The sequence below is a fragment of the Chelon labrosus genome, assembly GCF_963514085.1.
Source record: "Chelon labrosus genome assembly, chromosome: 24".
In the NCBI taxonomy this organism is placed as follows: Eukaryota; Metazoa; Chordata; class Actinopteri; order Mugiliformes; family Mugilidae; genus Chelon; species Chelon labrosus.
In genome coordinates, this window is record NC_140357.1 from 11,379,780 (window position 1) to 11,398,420 (window position 18,641).

Consider the following 18,641-nt stretch of genomic DNA (forward strand, 5'->3'; position numbering starts at 1 on the left):
ACAGTAGAAGGTTGCTCATTAACATTTTTAGGAGCAGGCTCATGGCTGATCTTTTGTTAGCTTAGCATAAAGGCTGGGAATATATAATGGAGGCTCATTACAAGCTACAGAAAGTCCCTGTGTTTTATCAATGAAGCTGAATCAGACCTTTTTATTTATTTTTTTTAAAGCCTTAGTTCTTACCTGCATAGTGTAGTTGGCCCCGATCTTTATCAAGTGTTTGATGAGCTCCGCTGAGTGCTGGAAGTGAACGTTTGCTGCGGAGAAACACAAGACATGGAAATGAGAGTCGGCGAGGTTAACTCCACGGTTAGATAAAAGCTCTCACTGCGGTCGAGGTTTCAAAGCTCGGGCACCGCCGAGAGTCTCACAGCAAGAGAACGGAGCCGCCGCCGGCTGAAAGGACTCACGCCTACGTTTAATAACACACATTATGAGCTGCTGTGAAAATTACATCTTCTGTTTCTGTTGTCACTAAAGGAGGAGGATGGAGGAAATAAATGTTCGTACCGTCAGCGGTGCCGTGGGCCAGAAACAGAGTTCCTCCCTGCAGACCTTTCAGAGCGGGCAGCACTTTGGACGCCTGGGGACGCAGAACAAGTCAAATTATTTAAGCTGCTGCTGAGCAGAGTGGCTCCAAACGTAAGGGTCGGGACCCCTCTCAAAGGGTCGCCAAATAAATCTGAGGAAATCAGTTTATGTATCTGCAAGGCTGTGGCTAGTTAGCTTAGCTTAGCATAAGATATTTATTACAAATAACTCAAAAGCAATAACCAAGAGTCAGATTTAGTTCAGGAAATTTATGTTATAGAACAACTGACTTTCTCAACTGAGGAAATGTGCGAAAAACTGGAAATTTTACGTGAATCCAAAGTGATTTCTTTACTCTTTGGGTTAAATTAGATCAGGACTCAATCACAAATCATAACCACCTCAAATGCAGTCGCACCACACCTTCGTCCCCCCCTAGGAGACACTCGCTTTGCAGGATTTTAAGCTCTGCGACAGGATGTTTCGTCAAGTTTTGTCAAAATGCACCACGTGTGTTGCGCTGCAGCTGAGACGCTAATTAGCAACTTAGCCTGGAAATCCATTAGCAGGAAAGCTGATGGACATAGCTGTGGAGTGTTCCAGTAAATTAATGCACACAACCCCTGACCTTTTTCATTCATGGTTTCATGTTCATCTTTAGCGTTTTAAATCTCATTGGAAGTTCCTTTCCTCGTCTCCTCTTTTACCACAAGCTTCATATTCTCCATTCAAACAAGATGAGTGAGCTAAAAGTACGATACAAGACTATAAAACCATTTCCTGGACACCGATAGAAAGTCATTCATGTTATATTTACTCTAGCTGTTATATTTCAGGACATATCTCACTCCCATTAGTGTTTTCATTTTCATTTCCCCACAGCTGGGTGGGATTCAACAAGCAGACATTTTAAAACCAGTTTCTTTCTCTGCAGCCGAGTCTCGAAGGACGCGATGAGTGATGACATTCGGCTGATTATTGTCTGATCACTCGGGGCCACGTTTCCCTTCTCTGGATGTCATTAAAAGGAGACCTCGCCCCCTCCCCTCCCCTCCTGCTGTGAGAGCCACAGAAATAGAGCACTCTGGCCCAGTTATATGCAACCCACTTAGAGGAAAAACACACCGACTGCAACCTTCACTTGGAGGACGACTGCGTAATTATATATTTATATGTACATATATATTTTTTTCCAACTTACACCTCTAGCATCTCGCCATTTTAGATTGTTCTGTGTCGGAGGCCACTCTTTACTTTTAGAAACTTTAGAAAGACTTTCTGATTCATGAGTCTAATGTGGTGGTTTTCATGTGAATCATTTTAAACAGTTGTTTCCGGTTCGACTAAAAGCATAGAAGGAAATTAGCAGCCACTTGGCTCTAACTACATCAGGGACTTCCGTCTGGGGATACTCTACCGTATTCATTCATCAGTGCAAATGTGAGAGGCTGAATTTCTGGACGATGGAGGCAGAAGAGAGACGGAGAAGAGGGTAATTTACCAATTTAAGTTCCTGACATCGACCAATGTCTGACCCCGCCCAAGTCCCAGCTAATTCAAATGGTGGAACATTAACACGGAATATTAATATTAACAAGGAGGTCTATGAGAATTGACTCATTTTTGGAACAGGCCCCCTACGTGGACGCTAACACCATAGCCTGACGTGCACCTCACCAGAAATCTAACTACGCGTTGTGATTGGTCCGCTTGGTAGCAGCGTGTTTCCTCTTCAGTATTTCCAGCTGCTTCTCCATCTCCAGAAGTTTCCGAACTGATTGCTTTGGTTCAATAAAGATGGACCACGTCGAGGAAAGGTTAACCGAGGAGGTTCGGAGATACGAACGCGAGTACGACTCGTCTTCTGCAAAATCTGGTTGAAAGCGAAGCAGGCAAAAAAGACGCAGCGGCCACTAGTGTTTGGGAGGACTCGTTACAGAGCGAGCCAGACTGACGAGAGCACAAGTATAAATGGCTCATAACCTACGTACGGAGCCTACGCCGTCTATGTCCTGCTAACTGCAAAGAGAGGGAGCTGTAAAACAAATTGAAGTGCAGATTTGCTAAACATTTACGTTCTCAGCTGGCAAGGAGAACCCAGTAATACAGCTGTCAAGACTTCTTTGTGCGGGTTTCAGTTGCAAAGTGCGAGCCACAATAGGCACATTAATAAGGTGAATAACTGTTAGAAGGAGCTCACCTGGTATCTGTTCTTCTCAGTCGAAGGTGAGCCGAGGTATCTCTCTGAAAAGGCAGAGGCTGAAATCAAAAAGCAAAGACATCATAAAAGTGGAATACGCAACAGTGAATGATGGAAAATAGAGGTTTTCAGTTCATGCAGTGGTTAAAAAAATCAGTTTTAAGCACATTATTCTGCTCTCTCTTTGCTTGAAGCAGAGTCTATTAAACTCCTGAGCCGAACACGAGTCCTAATACTGAGTGTTCGCTCCCAGAAGTGAGGAGAGCTTTTCATCCTTAAATTCAATAAGGCCCGAATTCCCGAAAGCAGAAGTGAAGGATAATTAAAGTCACGTTACCCTGAGAATACATATGAAAAGATCATGTAGGATAAAGATGTCGTGAAGAAGCTGCAGACGTAATAAATGACGCCTGGCTCACCGTACATGGTCCAGTCGACGATGGGAGCCTGAGCCGCCGCGCACCTGATCAGCGTCTCTGTGGACTTGAGCATGGTCAGCGCCAGGTAGCCGCCGTAGCCCTGCAGGAGAGACGAGAGGCTTTTCCACACAGAGCACAGACCGCGCGTCTTTAAAGACTAATCAGCGTCAAGCCGTCAAAGCCAAATGGGCCCAGATTGTCCTTAAGAGACGCTCGCATGTTTCGAACCGCAGACGCACTGCAATCTGAACGGGCTCCAGGAGGGCTGGCACTAATGTCAGCTAGCGATCAATACGTTCCTGTGAAATGCTCGCTGCATGCTCGTGGAGCGGGAACTAGTCAGGAACATGTCTGGCTGCGACAAAAGCTTCAACAGGAGTGATTTAAATAGCTCCAGCTTCCTCCCACCGTCCAAAGACATGCTCGTTAGGTTCACTGATTCTGAACTAGCTGTAGGTGTGAGTGTTAATCTATCTGTGTTAGCCCTGTTGTAGCCTAGAGACCTGTCCAGGAAGGATCTCGCCCAATGACAGCTGGGACAGGCTCCAAGCCCGCTCCACAACCCTCCAGAGGACAAGCGGTTACAGAAAATGAATAATCAAACAGTTGTTTTTACTTCCAAATACACCGAACTGATAAATGACACTGTAATGTTAAGATTAAACCGGTTTACGTGGTGTTTTCTTTGATGTTTTCTGTAGAGAGCACCTTCTGAGTAAAGATGAATACCAAGATGAAAAAAACAAAACGCCTGCACCCTCGCTGCATTTTTAAATGTCATCCGTTTCGCCTCATAAATAATAATCATCCCGCGTGCTTTAACGAGTTGTGAAGTAGCCCCCAGAGATTCATTGGGTCAGTTAGTATATCACCGGGTGTCTAATTAGCCCCGAGTCTGACGGACGAACCTCTCCGAAGACGGCGACGCGAGTGGGATCGATGAACGGCAGCTTCACCAGGTATCTGGAGAAAGAAAAACAAAGAAAACACGGAGGCGGCGTGTAAATGAGAAGCTGACATGTGCTAAGAAACCTATATTTATACTTATTTTATGATAGAGATCATACTCCAGAGCTGCTAACTGGTCGTCTGCGTCCACTGTCCCGAGCCTCTGATGGATCTGCTGCAAAACCCTGCCGAGTCACAAAGACGCCGGTTAGCGAGTCTAATCCGGACCTTCAGCGCCAATTCAACTGAAAACAACTACCAGTAAAACTGTCGCCTACCTTTGACCTCTGAACCCCGACCCCCTGCCGTCGAGACGGGCCACGATGACCTGCTCCGATCCCACCAGCACCTGGTCCCAGTCCAGTCTGAACTCCTTGGTCACCGCCTGCTCGCCCAGAGAGCTGCCGCTGTCGACACAGAGTTTTACTTCTCTCAGTGCAGGAACTAACTACAATTTTAACTTTTCATCCGTCTAAATGGGTGAACGGGTCAGCGACATCTGTGCTGTTCTCCCTAACATCTGTCCAAACTTTGATTCATAGCACATCCCTCATTATTCTGAAGTGACAAGAAGCAGGGGAGAAAAAAAAAAGAAGTAAAATCTTTGCACTGGGATTAAGATCACAGACGACCTCCGCAATTATTCCAAATTACTGGAGGTCCCCAGATAAAACTAGTCCCGTGCAAATACGGCTTATGACTACGTTGCCTCGTCTAGAATATTTGACTGGCAGAGTCTCTGCTGGAGCATAATCAAAGGTTTACAGGCAAGAGGTCTTTCTACGTTGTTGTTGTTTTGCTCGTGCAAGTAGCAGGTATACAGCTTTAAATGAGATAAACTGTGGATGGGTTATTTATTAGGCTTTAATCACGTTCTGCTCGTCAGGTTCAACTAATTCTTCCACATGCACGAGAAGAAGAAGAAGAAGAAGAAGAAGAAGGAGGAGGAAGAAGGAGGAGGAAGAAGAAGAAGGGAGAAGAAGAATGAAGTAGGAAGAAGGAGGAGGAGGAAGAATGCGGAAGAAGGAGGAAGAAGAAGGAAGAAGGAGGAGGAGGAAGAAGGAGGAGGAGGAAGAAGAAGGAGGAAGAAGAAGGAAGAAGAAAAGGAAGAAGAAAAGGAAGAGGAGGAAGAAGAAGAAGAAGAAGAAGTAAAAGAAGCACCTCCTCTACGTTCAGTAGCTCTGAGATGAATCAGTTACGATAAAGACAAGCCGCCAGACGGACGGCTGTGATGTCTGCCTTCGTTGCCGGCGTTCCTTTGATGGCGTGACCGGGCATTTATATTTGCATTTTTTAATTTGATTTTTTATTTATTCATGCAAGTAAAGTTAAACTTTGTTTACTTCAGCCAGATGTGCAGACTCCTTAGGTTCTTTACGGAGCTGAACACTGACGCTACATTTACAAAAAAGCAAAGGTTTGCAGCAGCTTGATCGTATATATATTCTAGTTTCCTTCCTATATTCCAGCATTCGACAGCCTGCAGCTGCAAACAAGTGTTTCACTTTCATGTGTCCTCACTGAACTTGGCCTTTGAAGCTCGCCGAATGCAAATGACAACAATATGTAAATGTAATAAAGCGGAGAAAGGGGCTCACACAATGAGGAGAAGGCCGTAGAGGTAGGACTCAGAGAAGTCGGGAGGATAGATGAGCTTCAGAGGCAGCTCTGCGAGAGAAGACGGAGGCGGAATTAGCCGGAGGACAAAAGGAGGAGACGGCGAGGAGAGACGCACGCTGGCGTCGTCTAAGTGGCTCAATTATCTCGTGACACTAACAGAGACGTTGAGTGTGGATAATTCGTACCAAAGTTATCATTAGTGATCATCCGGATATCAGACTGAATCCTCCTTTTAGTCTCCAGCGCCGACCTCAGGGGGAGGTTGTTCTCCAGGATGAAATACGCTGTGAAGGAGAAATCATTTCATCAGAGCACAACAGGGCCGTTAAAAGACACACAAGACAAACTCTAGCAGCACACAACAAACTCCTGCAGGTTAATCTGCGCTAACTCACGTCATAAGACAACAGCAGCTCTCTCTCCCTTCATTATGTGATTCACTTTTTCAAGGTAAACTACAGAAAAACAAGCCGGCGTCTGGCATTTGAAGGGAAATGTGAAGAATGAGGGTTTGATTAGTGTCAGTAATTAAGCCTTTATGCAGTAAAGGTCAAAATCTGAGGCAGAAATGAAGACAATACAGACAAGAGTTCATGAAAAACACACTTTAACCTTGTTTCAGCGATAAAAGTCCGAAAGGTTTTGGCCGAAAAACCGAAAATGCACTTTCGGGCCGAAAATTGCTGTGATTGTTGCTTGCACGTGTTGTTTCGGCAATAAAAGTCCAAATACTTTTGGCCGAAAAGCCGAAAATGCTAGCCTAGAATCTAGACGCGCCCCTAGCGGCAGCAAATTACATTTGCTGCCGCTAGGGGCGCGTCTAGTTACTCTCCGTTGACTTTAGATGTCGAAAAATCCAAGATGTACCGGGCCAATCACGAGTCGGTGGGCGCCGGGCTTAACGTGATGACGACTGACCTGCGACCATAAATTCCGTGAATTACGCGTGAATTCCCCGTCCTGCTAGAACTACCAGAGCGATGGCTGCTGCTAGCGAACAACTTTCTTTCGAATCGGCTTTGGCCGCCACTCTGAAAGACTTGAAGTTAAGCTTTTCTCTGAGAAAGGAACCCCGTCTACGAAAATGCACTTTCGGGCTGAAAATTGCTGCGGTTGTTGCTTACATGTGTCGTTTCTGCGCTAAAAGTCCCCAAATTTTCGGCCGAAAAACCAAAAATGCACTTTTGGTCCGTTTTCAGCCAAAAATTTATCACTGAAACAGGATGTTGTGATGATGCAAGCAACAAAAGCAGCAATTTTCGGCCGAAAATGGCCCAAAAGTGCATTTTTGGTTTTTCGGGCGAAAATTTTCAGTGCATCCTTATTAAAAACACAATATTCTCTTTGTCTGTGTTTCTTGCTGCATCACGTTGCTGCTGAATATTACAGTCGGTTAATTACAGACAAATCTCCCCCTGTTCGTTTTCAAAGACGTGTTTCCAGCCTCTTTGCAGCCCTCAGCCGAGACGATTAGCTTTTCTAGAAAAACAATAATGGAGCGCTGTGATTCGAGGCACATTAAACGTCTCGAAATGCAAACGAATTATCAGCGCGGCCTGGCACCACTTCAGACCCGACAGCTGCTCGTGTTTCCACACAAATGGGACGGTGCCGCGTTAATTGCAGGAAAAGACGCTTTTTCCATTTCAGAGCAGACGTGAGAAGAAGAGAAAAAAATAAATAAAAAGAAGCAGCGCAGAAAAAACATTGGGGCAGATTTCACACTACTCACAGTCCACGTCGTCGAAGCTCAGCAGCAGCACAGCTGGAACACTGGGACCTGCAGCAGAGGAAGACGGTGAAACATGAAGTTTTGAATTTCCAGTCTGTTTTGTTGATGTAAAACTTATTTTAGAAGCAAGGAGGGGGTTTCCAGAGCGCTGCAACTTAGGTGCTAAAGGCCCGGACACAACAAACCGCCACCTAAGAACTTATGGCAACGAAGGCCGACAGCGACGGTGCATGTGTCTGGACCAGAAAGATGCACTTGAACACATCATAGCAGCTACAGATGCCTGGTTGCTGTTTAAAGGAGTCTTAATATTGTTTTTTTAATCTCATTCAGGCAGTCTCTCAGACCTTGACAGTGCAGGACGGCGTGCTGCGCGTCGGGACTGACGTCCGCGTCGAAGAAGGTGCACTCCTCCTTCAGGCCGCAGGTGAGGCATCGCCGTGGAAACAAACCCAGAGTCGACACGCTGCCAAACGGGAAACGTGCAACGACTTATACACGTTGAAAGAGCAGCGAATACCAGACGGTGTGTGTATGTGTGTGTGTGATTGTGTCTCACCTGTATAGATGTCTCTGTTGCGCGCCGTCCTCCGTGCTCAGGAGGTATCTGTGTGAAGGAAAGCAGCAAGAAGTAGGACAAGGTCATCGATCCGTTGCACATCTGCCCGCTCCAGTCGCCGCGTTTCTGCGGCCGGCCGACCGTAAACACGGCGACACCGTCATGAACGGCGCTCGTCACACAGCTAAACACCACATGTCTTTCTCTTCCTCTACAGAGCAGAGCTGGGAGGCTATTATCTGAGTCGTCTCGTGTTTAATGACTGAAATAAATTGTTTTCTAGTGGAAAAACCTGCTGAATTGGTTATAAATTATGCTTTTTTCCTCCAGACGTTAAGATACGAAGCTTGTGTGAAAGGCAAGAAAAGCTCCAGATGCATGAATTAAAAGCAAACTTTAGATTAAATTAAATACAAATGTGTCTGAATTTACTGTGCAAAAGAGTAAAACTCATTTATCCCCTTGGCTTCTCTTTTGCTTTTCTTTTATCCGTCATCTAGAGCTAATATTTACGTTGCAGATTAAGATTTAACGCCAACACAGCAGCCTTAAACTCTGCTGTGGTTTGTTGGGGGAGCATTACCAGCAAAAAGGACGTCAGGAGGATCGACAAATGGATCTGAAAGGCTGGATATGTTAATAGCAGAGAGTTGGAGTGAGGGACAGGAGGACAAACTGCTCTCCATCATGGACAATCCATCTCATCCACTACACCAGACAATAGAGGGACAGCGGAGCTCATTCTCCAACAGACTGATCACTCTACGGTGACGAAGCAATTTTCCTTGTGGATGATTCTAAGTCTAAGAAAACAAAACATCAGATAAACCTACACGATCTGGTTGTTTTCATCGTAAGCCAGGATCTTCGTCACCTCCCAGTCTCCGGACGTCAAGTGGCGAACTTCGTCCTGGTCGCTCCGTAACTGAATATAACAATACGTTTGATTTGTATAATAACAAAAAGGTGAAGAGGAATACAAGTAGAGGAGCGTAGCAGGAAGGAGGTAATAGCGTTAATGCTGCGGATGGCATCGTAATGATTAAAATCACCCTTCGCTTCCCTTTCAGAGATAAACCCAGTGTCGGGTAAGAGGGTTATTAGACACAAAGGAGACATGTCAAGGACAGAAGGAGGACAGATAGAGGAGGAGTCATCCAGCAGTCACCTTCCTGGTGAACATGGTGACGTGGTGGAAGTCTCCCTGACCTCCTTGTTTCACGGGCAGCGTGAGGAAAAACCTGCTCCTGTCCCTGGAGAACAGCGGCTCCTGTCTCTGCAGAGAGAAAAAGTCAAGACTCAGGAGGAGACAGCTTTAGTACATTTCCTCTCCTGCGTCTGGTGCAAAGAGTTGCTAAGACTACAGCACGGGACCAGCTCTGCATCTGCGTGAAAGCAAGTACCTCTTTGTACCAGCAGGGGACAGAAGTCTGTGTTCGTTATTTAAAAGTGGAAACAAGTTTCAAGTTTAAAATGTCCAATTGTGTCCAATTACTTGGTCCCTCTGTACCTCTGACTGTTAGCTTAGAGTGTCTGCTGCTGGTTAATTAACCTAACAGGCCTCACCCCTGGATAAAGGCCTGAGGGAGTCACCGCTCTCCTCTGCTGCAGAAACTCACCACGTCCCATCAGGTGCTTTATCTTACCCACGTCTTTCTGGACTTTAGAGGACAACACTCACCTGTCTGGAGAGCCAGGTCTCTGAAGACTCCTCATGTCTCTGGATAACAGGACAGAAAAGCAGAGTCAGACTTTAAGCAACGTTTACATGAAGCAGTTTAAAGACGCTACTGTGAATGAGTCCCACCTGAAGACAGGCGGCTACGGTGGCGTCGCACACCGTCAGCTGTGAGACGTTCTGGGCCCGGTTGATCCACCGCACGGCGAGGTGAGTGTTGCTGATCCACTTCACCGCTGTGATGTAGAAATCCCTGCAGAGGAGTTGTTTCACGTCAGGAGGTTTGTTGGCAGCGTGGGCCAGCCTCTTAAAAATCTAAAACGCGTGTCGTCACCTGAGCGCGAGGCGATCGGGAGGCTGCAGCTCCAGAGTGTGAGTCGCTCCGAACAGATTGACCACGGACAGCTTGACTGTCGGGTTGATCTGACCGGCCTGACGGGACATATGTCATTAATTTATGAAGACTTCCTGGTGTCTTCAGCGGCCCTGAACATGCTAGGAGCTTACCGTGGGATACGGGTACTGGAGGCTTCGGGGGTAGGCGCTGCCGGTGAACTGGGGCAGAGCCATGTTGGGCACCAGGCTGTCGTTGATGGTGAGGAACGCCAGCCGCTCCCCGTCAGGCGACCACCAATGAGCCAAGTGTGAACGCAGAACCTCCTCTGACAGGAAACAACACACAGATTCTTATTTACTCCTCCTTCTTCCTACATAGCCCTGTTCCCGTCTGCTTGCTCGCATCATTGCAGCCAAATGGCTTCAGTCTAAATTAAAGTTAAATCCAAAAGTCAAAGCACACAGCTCGCAGTCGATCCTCAAACAGCAGTGATTCTGTAACGTCATCCAGTCTCCCTCAGACTGTGTGTGTGTGTGTGCACGCTGCAAAGACCATCAGCGCGTTACTGAATTTGTTTGCACAGAGACTTAATGGATCGCGGCGGCTTCTTGTTGGTTTTTCATCGCCAGTCTGCTGAGTTTGTCTAGCCCGCTCCGCTGCATCCTTAATGCCCGCGACAAATCTCCGCAAAAACCAGAGGATCCACAGTGAAACCCTGGAACGATAGCCTTCGACCAAAGATCACACAGCACCTCTCCCAAACTGGAGATTTACATCAGCTGCAAACTAATAGTGATATATTAGCAAAAGGGAGGAGATCTCAGGCTGCAGACTGAACTGAACAGCATAAATACCTATATACATTAACTAGCATAGCATGAAAACAAGCCCCTGATACCTGGGCTGTTTGAAATTACACCATTTTATTCACTGTTGAACCGTTTTAGCTCATCTAATTAACTATAATGGATAAATAATACATCCAGAATCCAGAAATAATCACATTTAAAGGCCGAAAAAGCTTCACATTGTCGTTAACGTTCATTTCTGAGAACTAGGCTGAATGTTGTGTGTTCTGGACGGAGGGAAAGTTGGGCTCAAGTGCAAAAAATAAAGTAAAAGCTTAAGTTTCTCTCACAAATTAAAGACGGAGAGGTTTAATGATTAGTTTAAAAGTTGTGTAACGGTGCTAAGGTGTAGTAAAGTGTCTGAAGTAGCGGCTAGCGTCACCTTCGTACAACCAGTCGGCGAGTCCGTTGAAGATGACGCCCTCCATCCCAGACGAGGTGATTCTCAGAGAGTTGCTCCTCACGTCCGACTGGTAGTAGATGTTATTCTCAAAGATGTAGATCTGAAGAGATGGGACGATAACAGGCACGCGTGCAGATTATATATTTTTTTACTCCCCGTGTTCTCATCTCTGCCGTCAAGCTGCTTTTCCGCGTCGTTTTATTTTTCCATATATATTAAAAGCTCCTGGTTTCGTCGCAGCATGCAGCGTTTGTTCTCTCGTTCTTTTTCCATCAGCGTTTTAATATTTGCATTTGCAAATGCGATCGGCGCCGGCCCGCTTCTTCTCCAATATCCTGAACGTCCTCCTGAATCCATTTTTTTCCTCCCGCTGTTATTTATTTAACACAGTTCTGTTCTCAGTCGCCATTTGTAGCAGAGATACGGAGGACTCTTGCTCTTTATTCAACATTTTCCCTTTCCATAATTAACTCCTCTTCGGCTTCAAAGGCAATCGTTTTGTTTTATCTTTGTTTAAACGGGAGAATGAAAAGAAGTGGTCTGAGAACAGAGCCTTGGGGAACTCCACGTCATTTATGAGTCTAATTACTGGCACAAAATAGTCCCAAATGTCTAATAATACAAAAACTGTATCTTTTCTTCCATGAAGATGATTAAGAAGAGGACCTGCGTTATCACCCATACTTTTCTTTGCACACAGAAGCACAGACGTGGCACAACATGGGTTTAACTAGAGCCCATTTTCCATTAAAAACAATCACATCGTTGGAGCGGATCCCTCCGGAGCGACGAGACAGCGCGAATTTATGAAAAGACGGGCAACGCGATGAAAAGAAAATGAGAGAATGGATCACACGCTGTAAAAAAAACAAACACACTCAGCCTTACCAGCTGCTGTCCTTGTCTTCCCCAGGCTGCATGCTGGAGCACCGCGTTCTGAACCTCGGGAGGGTTCAGCTCCCACACCTCCCTGATAAACACACGTACATATATTAAACAGCCGCCATCTGTTTTCAGGATTCCGCCGCGTGGATTCATCAGAGCGCGAACGGCGACGGCAATCTGAATCGGCTTACCTCGTGTAGATGTTGTACACGATGTAGGAGGCCGTGTATGAGTATCTGTAGATCTGCAACGAGAGTTCAACCCCGGTCACACAATGCAAACAATAATCTGGGACGGACACCTTGCAGAAAACCTTACATACTGTACGTTTGTGTCCTGCAGCTCGTCTTCACACGTGATCAACGACACAACGCTCTGAATATCCAGTATTTTTAAGATTACTAATCATTTAACTTAAAGGAACAGTATGTAAGAAATGTATTTCAGTTAATCATAAAATGGCCCTGATATGTCACTAGACATGAAGAAATCATGTTCATTTCAAATACTCATATCACTGACAACAGTGGTCCGGCCAGGATATTGTCATTTAAAAGTGAGAGTTGCAGCCCTCAATGATGTTGTTGTTGTCATGTTGTGTTTTGGTCTGAGGCGCCACCCTCTACCTATCTACTAATCATGAAGTCAGTAGAGTTTCGTCTTCCGGGTTGCCAGCTCTGCTCTAGTTACCGCAGCTGCAGCTACGAACGTGTCGGATAAAACATGTATAACGTTACTAAACCTAAAAGACCTCGTTATGAATCCGAAATACGTCGTGACAAAGTCCGAAATAAAACAAGGATTTGTAGGAGATGCCTTTGAAAGATGGAGACGGCTGAAAACGGAGAAGAATTTGAAGACAGACACCAATGTTGCTAATTTTCTCCTGGCTAACTTACTTGTACATAATGTAAATGGACATTTAAAATATTCACGACAGTGGAACAAAGTTATGCATGTTCGTGCAAAGCAACGTTACGTTAGCGCATACAGAGGAGGTGGGTCATCGAATTGAAAAGGTAAGGAATTGTTTGGGAAATAAAAACGGCGAGTCGTCATTGCTAACATTAGCGATGCATTATGAGCCCGTTTCTCTGTCATTATGCTGAAACGCCGAGGAAAACAACGTTAGCACGTCGATTATGGCGATGTGAAACGTAACTGAGACGTATTGAGTAGCCTAACGTTACCTCGGTAACCTGGCAACCTCGAGTCAGGGGGGAGGTTGGAGGGGATACACCGTTCTACAGTATTTTGAAAGTGACTGCAGTACCAGCTTTGGCCACAATCCTACATACTGTTCCTTTAACGATATATATCTGTGACTTACCGGTCCCCTCATACTTGCAGCAGACGGTGTAAGGACTTTGATTTCTGGTGCAACGTAGGTGGGAACTGTAAATTTGCAAGGGATTCAACTTGATCCACGTAAAAGCTGCAAATCCAGTACGCTAGACTTGCGTTAAAGAGCAGATATTTCACTGTAAAACCCTTTAAAAGGTGAGAAATCTCATCTTTTTCCCCACCATCTGACAGAATCATACAGGAACACATTCTGTTTGCCTCCACAAACCAGTTGGATCGTCACCGGAAGCATAACCTTTGGCCTAAATCCTGTGCGTCCTGCACAGACAGGCGACTTCCCTTCACACACATCGCGGCACACGAGAGTAAAAGAAATTCAACTGAGGCCAAAGTAAAGGAGGATTTTCATCGAGCAGCTTCACTTGCACTCCAAGCGGATGCCGCGTTACCATAGCAACAAATAAAACTGGAGTGCAATCAATTAAGCCTGAATGAGCCGCAGAAGAAAAATAACACAGAGGAAATTGATGGTTTCTACGTACACAGAAGAGATTTTATTTATTTTTTAAAGGTGTGTACGCTCAACTTTTTTTTTTGCCTGTGTTAAAAATCCATCCACTGAGAGGCCCTTAAGCCAAGAAGAGGTTTTGACCTGGCAGTGTTTGTTGTGGGGGTGTTTGCCAGCTGCAGCGGCAAACACAGAGCCTGGATCCATGTGTTCATGAACAAATAATTTTTTTTTAAATCAATGAAAAACCTTCGCTGTGGAGGAGAGACGGACAAAAAGTGGAAGGACAGGCATACGCAAACCCAAAACTTAGCAAACTCCTGTTCAGAGTGCAGGTGGTTGTCTTTACTATTTAGCAGCGCAGCACAATCAAAGTCTTTCCCCGTCAGCCTCATCCAAAGCATCATTAGTCATTAGTTAATTCATGTTAATTACAATTTTGTTGCTTTTAAGAAACGGAAAACGACAAAAAAAAACATTCAAGTATCTGAAACCTGAAGGTGCAGGGCGTTTGTTTGTGCGTGCGTTTGTGTTACGCAGATGTGTGACTGACGGCACCCTTGGGTGTTGCACAGGAGCACAATGTAAATGCCAGGCTGCCAGGAAGTGAAACAAAAGCCGAGAAGAACGGCTGAAGAGGCCAACGCTGACGACGAACCGCAATCAGAGCTTGTGTTTCATGTGACGTTCAGGTGGTGATTTTGATTTATTCGAGCGTTCATTTTTTAATTTGAAACTCACCGGTTTGACGTCGTAGGCGAAGAGCGCATACTTCAGGTCTGCAGACAATGAGTACTTTGCCACCTTGAAGGCCACCTAAGAAAAAAAACAAACAAAAAGCAAAACTATAACCGCAACATAACAGATTTAACACTTCTTGTGATTATTATTTATTCCACGATGACTTACACACTGTGCAAAAATAAGACACAAACACAAGAAAGTGAGGTAAATCCAATGAGACGTAGATGATCAGTAGAAAAATATATGAATTAAAAACTATACCAGAAAGAAAACAATCACACACCTGCATCTATTTACAATAGGAAGTTGTCTAGCTAGCTTACCTGGCTAGTCTTCGCTAGCAATACAAGTTCGCGGCTAATTTTCGTAGCTAGGCCACTTCATTACAGCTAGCTATAATTATTGGTAGTTCCTTAGTGTGATTAGGCTTTATATATATATATATAAATCTATAAAAGTGCCTAATAATGCTGACTTAATTACCTGTTGGTAGAAAGCTAGCATTATTTCACTGTTAGCTTGCTCATGTTAAGCTACGTTTAAAAATAACGTCTTTAACGTTCACTAACTGGTATTATTCAACGACTTTTTAAAAGTAATTTCCTTAATAATTACTTACTGACTTAATGAGGCTAGTTAATGATCACTAAACAGTACTTCTTGATTAATAAAGGTAAAAAAAAAAAAAAAAAAAAAAAGACGTTGCTATGCTAACCGTCAGTAAGGGTGCACTGCGCTAAATGCTAACGCTCGAGCATTTTAGCATGCTAACATTAGCTATAAAATTACATTTTCAGAAATGGCGGATGCTGGATGTTACGTTATTATTTTATAATTTATAGTATAAGACATAGTGTTTGCCGTAATCGTTGAGAAAAAAAAAATATTTCCCTGTATAGCCTCGTCTTTTTATTACGCTGTTGCATTTCCTGCGTTAAGTTAGCCACTCGTTAGCTCGCTAACCGTTTGCCTCGGCGGCTTCCGAACGCTTAGCAGCTAACAGTTTAGCTAGCAGTTAGTCACTCGTTAGCTCGCTAACCGTTAGCCTCGGCGGCTTCCGAACGCTTAGCAGCTAACAGTTTAGCTAGCAGTTAGTCACTCGTTAGCTCGCTAACCGTTAGCCTCGGCGGCTTCCGAACGCTTAGCAGCCAACAGTTGGCTAGCAGCGGCGTTTTTATGACTTACGGTTGACGTTATCCCGTCAAAGCCAAACGATTTGAGAGTAGATGGCCTCCCATGTCATGATCATGGCCGCACAAGCTCCAGGTCTTATCAAAGTTACCATCACCGCTTGTAAACAGCATCTAAATACACAGTGCTAACAGCTAATAGCTAATAGCTTGGAAGAAACGTAGGTCTGGCTTCCCGCCTGCCTGAGAAATTATTTTATTTATTTATTTTATTATTATTATTTAAATTGAGATAAACCTTTATTTATCCCACAGCGAGGACAGTACACACATGAGATGGAAAAATAAATATTAAATAAATATATACATATAAAAAAATAAAAATAATGATGATGGGTCACCTACAGCCCTTCCTATGAGACGTGCAGTGATTTATATTTGATAGGTTATTGTTGTTCTTTCCTGTGAGCTAACATGGCTGATATTTCCAGTTTATGTCCCATGATGGTGACATATAAAAAAATAAAAAAATAAAAAAAAAATAAATGCAGCAGGCAAAAAGCTAATCTGGCAGCTAAAGGCCATAAAACCACAAGGGAACAGCAGCAGGTTGTGACATTTCCGTGAGACGAGGTGGTGGACACATATTCTGCGGACGACATTTCAAAGTTGTGCTGCGCGACTAAACGATTAGTCAGACCTTAAAAAAGAGAAGATTGGGCATACTGTTTTTTAAATTGCAGTTGTTTTGGTGCATTAATTGTGAGATTCAGGTTTCTCTTTTGATGAAATGGTTTATTATATGTCTGCACTTATTCTGGGAGCTCTATGATGAAAGCTGTGCAGCCAGCCAGGGAGCCAGCCAGCCAGGCAGCAAGTGCTCACTTTGAATGGCAATTTCAGAGCGGGGGTCAAAACGTAGACTTCCTAACTACAAGGCCACCTCTGCTTTTTGATTTCGCGTGCATACTTTGACAAGCTTACCGCCGGGCCTCAAATCCTCATTAAATCCCTTTATGCAACACCAGAAGCCATTCTGCACAATTCTGCAAAAAAAAGGCAGTTTAGCCAGAAAAGAGCGAAGGTGTGAGGACGGTAATAAAAGGGTTTACGATTTTTCACGGTGCACGAGGATTACGGAACAGCAACAGGATTATAATGATGCAATTAGCTAAATATGGACTCCTTTTGATAATAAATATCCCTGGCTGAACAGTTGATCCAGACAGAATATCATGTTCCTGGAAGGAGCGCAAGTGCAGATGACGAGAAATGCTAATTTTGGGTTCACATTGACTTTTACAAGCTCCAGGTGAGTGAAGGCACGAATCAGCTCCTTCATAGGACGCCACTGTGCTCGGATTTTGCAGGTAATTCACCACATAAAGACTTCAGACCAACCTGAAGAGCTATAAAATACCAATAATGCTGTAAATGTGAATTGAAAGACAAATTCCCACCAGTGACAATAAATTAATGAGTGTCACTTACGAACGTGCTGTTGCTCAGAACGACTTCCGTCTCGTTCAGGACAAAGTTGAACTTGATGACGTGTCCGTCTCTGTTCCTGTACACAACCTCCGAATCTGACAACACACAAGATATAACATGTACGATATTAAAACGGCCAAGCTCTTTGGATATTTACAGTCAATCTATATTTGCAGATATTAAAGCCAAACACAATAATGTGGAGTTTATTTTTAACATTTTTGAAATAACCCTCATCAAACTGAACCGAACGCAGCTGCGCCTCCCTCCGTCGCCTCCTCGTGAACTCCTGGAACTCATTTGGAATGAATTTGTGGCCGATTGCCTCCCCGCAATCACTCTCCCCCGCTGTACGAGGAGAGGCGGCTTTCAAGCTGAATGTGCACGAATATGTAAGGAAAAAATAAAAAGTAGATTGTATGAAAAGTTGCTGAGACATGAGATCAGTTTAGATAGTTTCTTGTGCATCAGATGTCAACACAGCTTGTTTTTTTTGTTTGTTTGTTTCAGTGTCTCTGCATCTGAAGCTGATCCAAGACCTACTTTCAACGCTGCTGCTGCTGCTGCTGCTGCTACGCCTGATAAATGTGGCGCTCTAATTCCCAAAATCCCACAAATACCCTCTCCTCACTCAAGGGAATAATAGGCAGAATTTTTTTTTTGTTTTGTTTTTGCACATGAGTAGCCATTTGAGAATGAATCTGAAGGATTTCAAGCTTATTTTTAATGTTATTTTGAAAACGGAGCGAGCGTTTCTACAATCGGCGTATAACCGAGCCACAGATTTCCTTTCTCTCAAGACACGGGACTTTCTGGTGAACATTTATCAACAGAAGTCGCATCCTCATCTGGTTGTGCTACAGTTAATCCCAGTAAACCAGCTAAAACTGAATGTAGAGAGGAGCATTTGGCAGCTGAAGACGCAAATATCTCCTTCTGGAGTTGGAGGAGACCAAAACGGAGCTAAAAGAGAGTGAGTATTGGACTTAAACACATTTCTAGAAGTACATGTTCACCAAATCTGCCCTATTGAAGTGTTAAACTATTCCTGGCTGATACAAGAGAGCAGTGACTAACACGTTCAGAATAATTACCAATTTGTTCCACTCAAACTTTTGCGTGCTTGAGTTTTCAAGGTTTAGGATGCACAGGTGCCAAACATACGGGGGCCAGAGGGTCTAACTGAATTTGCAAAGTGCGAAATTTATACGAGTGGGAGGAGCTCAGAGCAGAACCGCTGCTCGTCCACGCCGAGAGGAGTCAGTTGAGGTGGATAGGGCGTCTGGTGAAGGATGCCTCCCGG

At 44.5% G+C, this 18,641-nt stretch overlaps 1 protein-coding gene across 1 annotated transcript in view; it reads right to left on the reverse strand.

Annotated features, from left to right (window-relative positions):
* Positions 1 to 18,641, reverse strand: part of LOC311509188 (inactive dipeptidyl peptidase 10-like) — a 41,946-nt gene that overhangs the window by 1,981 nt on the left and 21,324 nt on the right. Inside the window, exons 4-26 of the mRNA XM_084574271.1 lie at positions 17,339 to 17,433; positions 14,715 to 14,789; positions 12,352 to 12,404; positions 12,164 to 12,245; positions 11,255 to 11,375; positions 10,195 to 10,349; positions 10,022 to 10,119; positions 9,817 to 9,940; positions 9,691 to 9,729; positions 9,178 to 9,285; positions 8,843 to 8,934; positions 8,010 to 8,057; positions 7,798 to 7,916; positions 7,451 to 7,498; positions 5,904 to 6,002; positions 5,697 to 5,766; positions 4,377 to 4,505; positions 4,218 to 4,283; positions 4,059 to 4,113; positions 3,151 to 3,250; positions 2,732 to 2,790; positions 511 to 583; positions 184 to 257 (exon numbers count right to left, since the gene is read on the reverse strand). Coding sequence (XP_084430397.1) covers positions 184 to 257; positions 511 to 583; positions 2,732 to 2,790; positions 3,151 to 3,250; positions 4,059 to 4,113; positions 4,218 to 4,283; positions 4,377 to 4,505; positions 5,697 to 5,766; positions 5,904 to 6,002; positions 7,451 to 7,498; positions 7,798 to 7,916; positions 8,010 to 8,057; positions 8,843 to 8,934; positions 9,178 to 9,285; positions 9,691 to 9,729; positions 9,817 to 9,940; positions 10,022 to 10,119; positions 10,195 to 10,349; positions 11,255 to 11,375; positions 12,164 to 12,245; positions 12,352 to 12,404; positions 14,715 to 14,789; positions 17,339 to 17,433 — 1,982 coding nt within the window. The remainder of the gene's footprint in view (positions 1 to 183; positions 258 to 510; positions 584 to 2,731; positions 2,791 to 3,150; positions 3,251 to 4,058; positions 4,114 to 4,217; positions 4,284 to 4,376; positions 4,506 to 5,696; positions 5,767 to 5,903; positions 6,003 to 7,450; positions 7,499 to 7,797; positions 7,917 to 8,009; positions 8,058 to 8,842; positions 8,935 to 9,177; positions 9,286 to 9,690; positions 9,730 to 9,816; positions 9,941 to 10,021; positions 10,120 to 10,194; positions 10,350 to 11,254; positions 11,376 to 12,163; positions 12,246 to 12,351; positions 12,405 to 14,714; positions 14,790 to 17,338; positions 17,434 to 18,641) is intronic.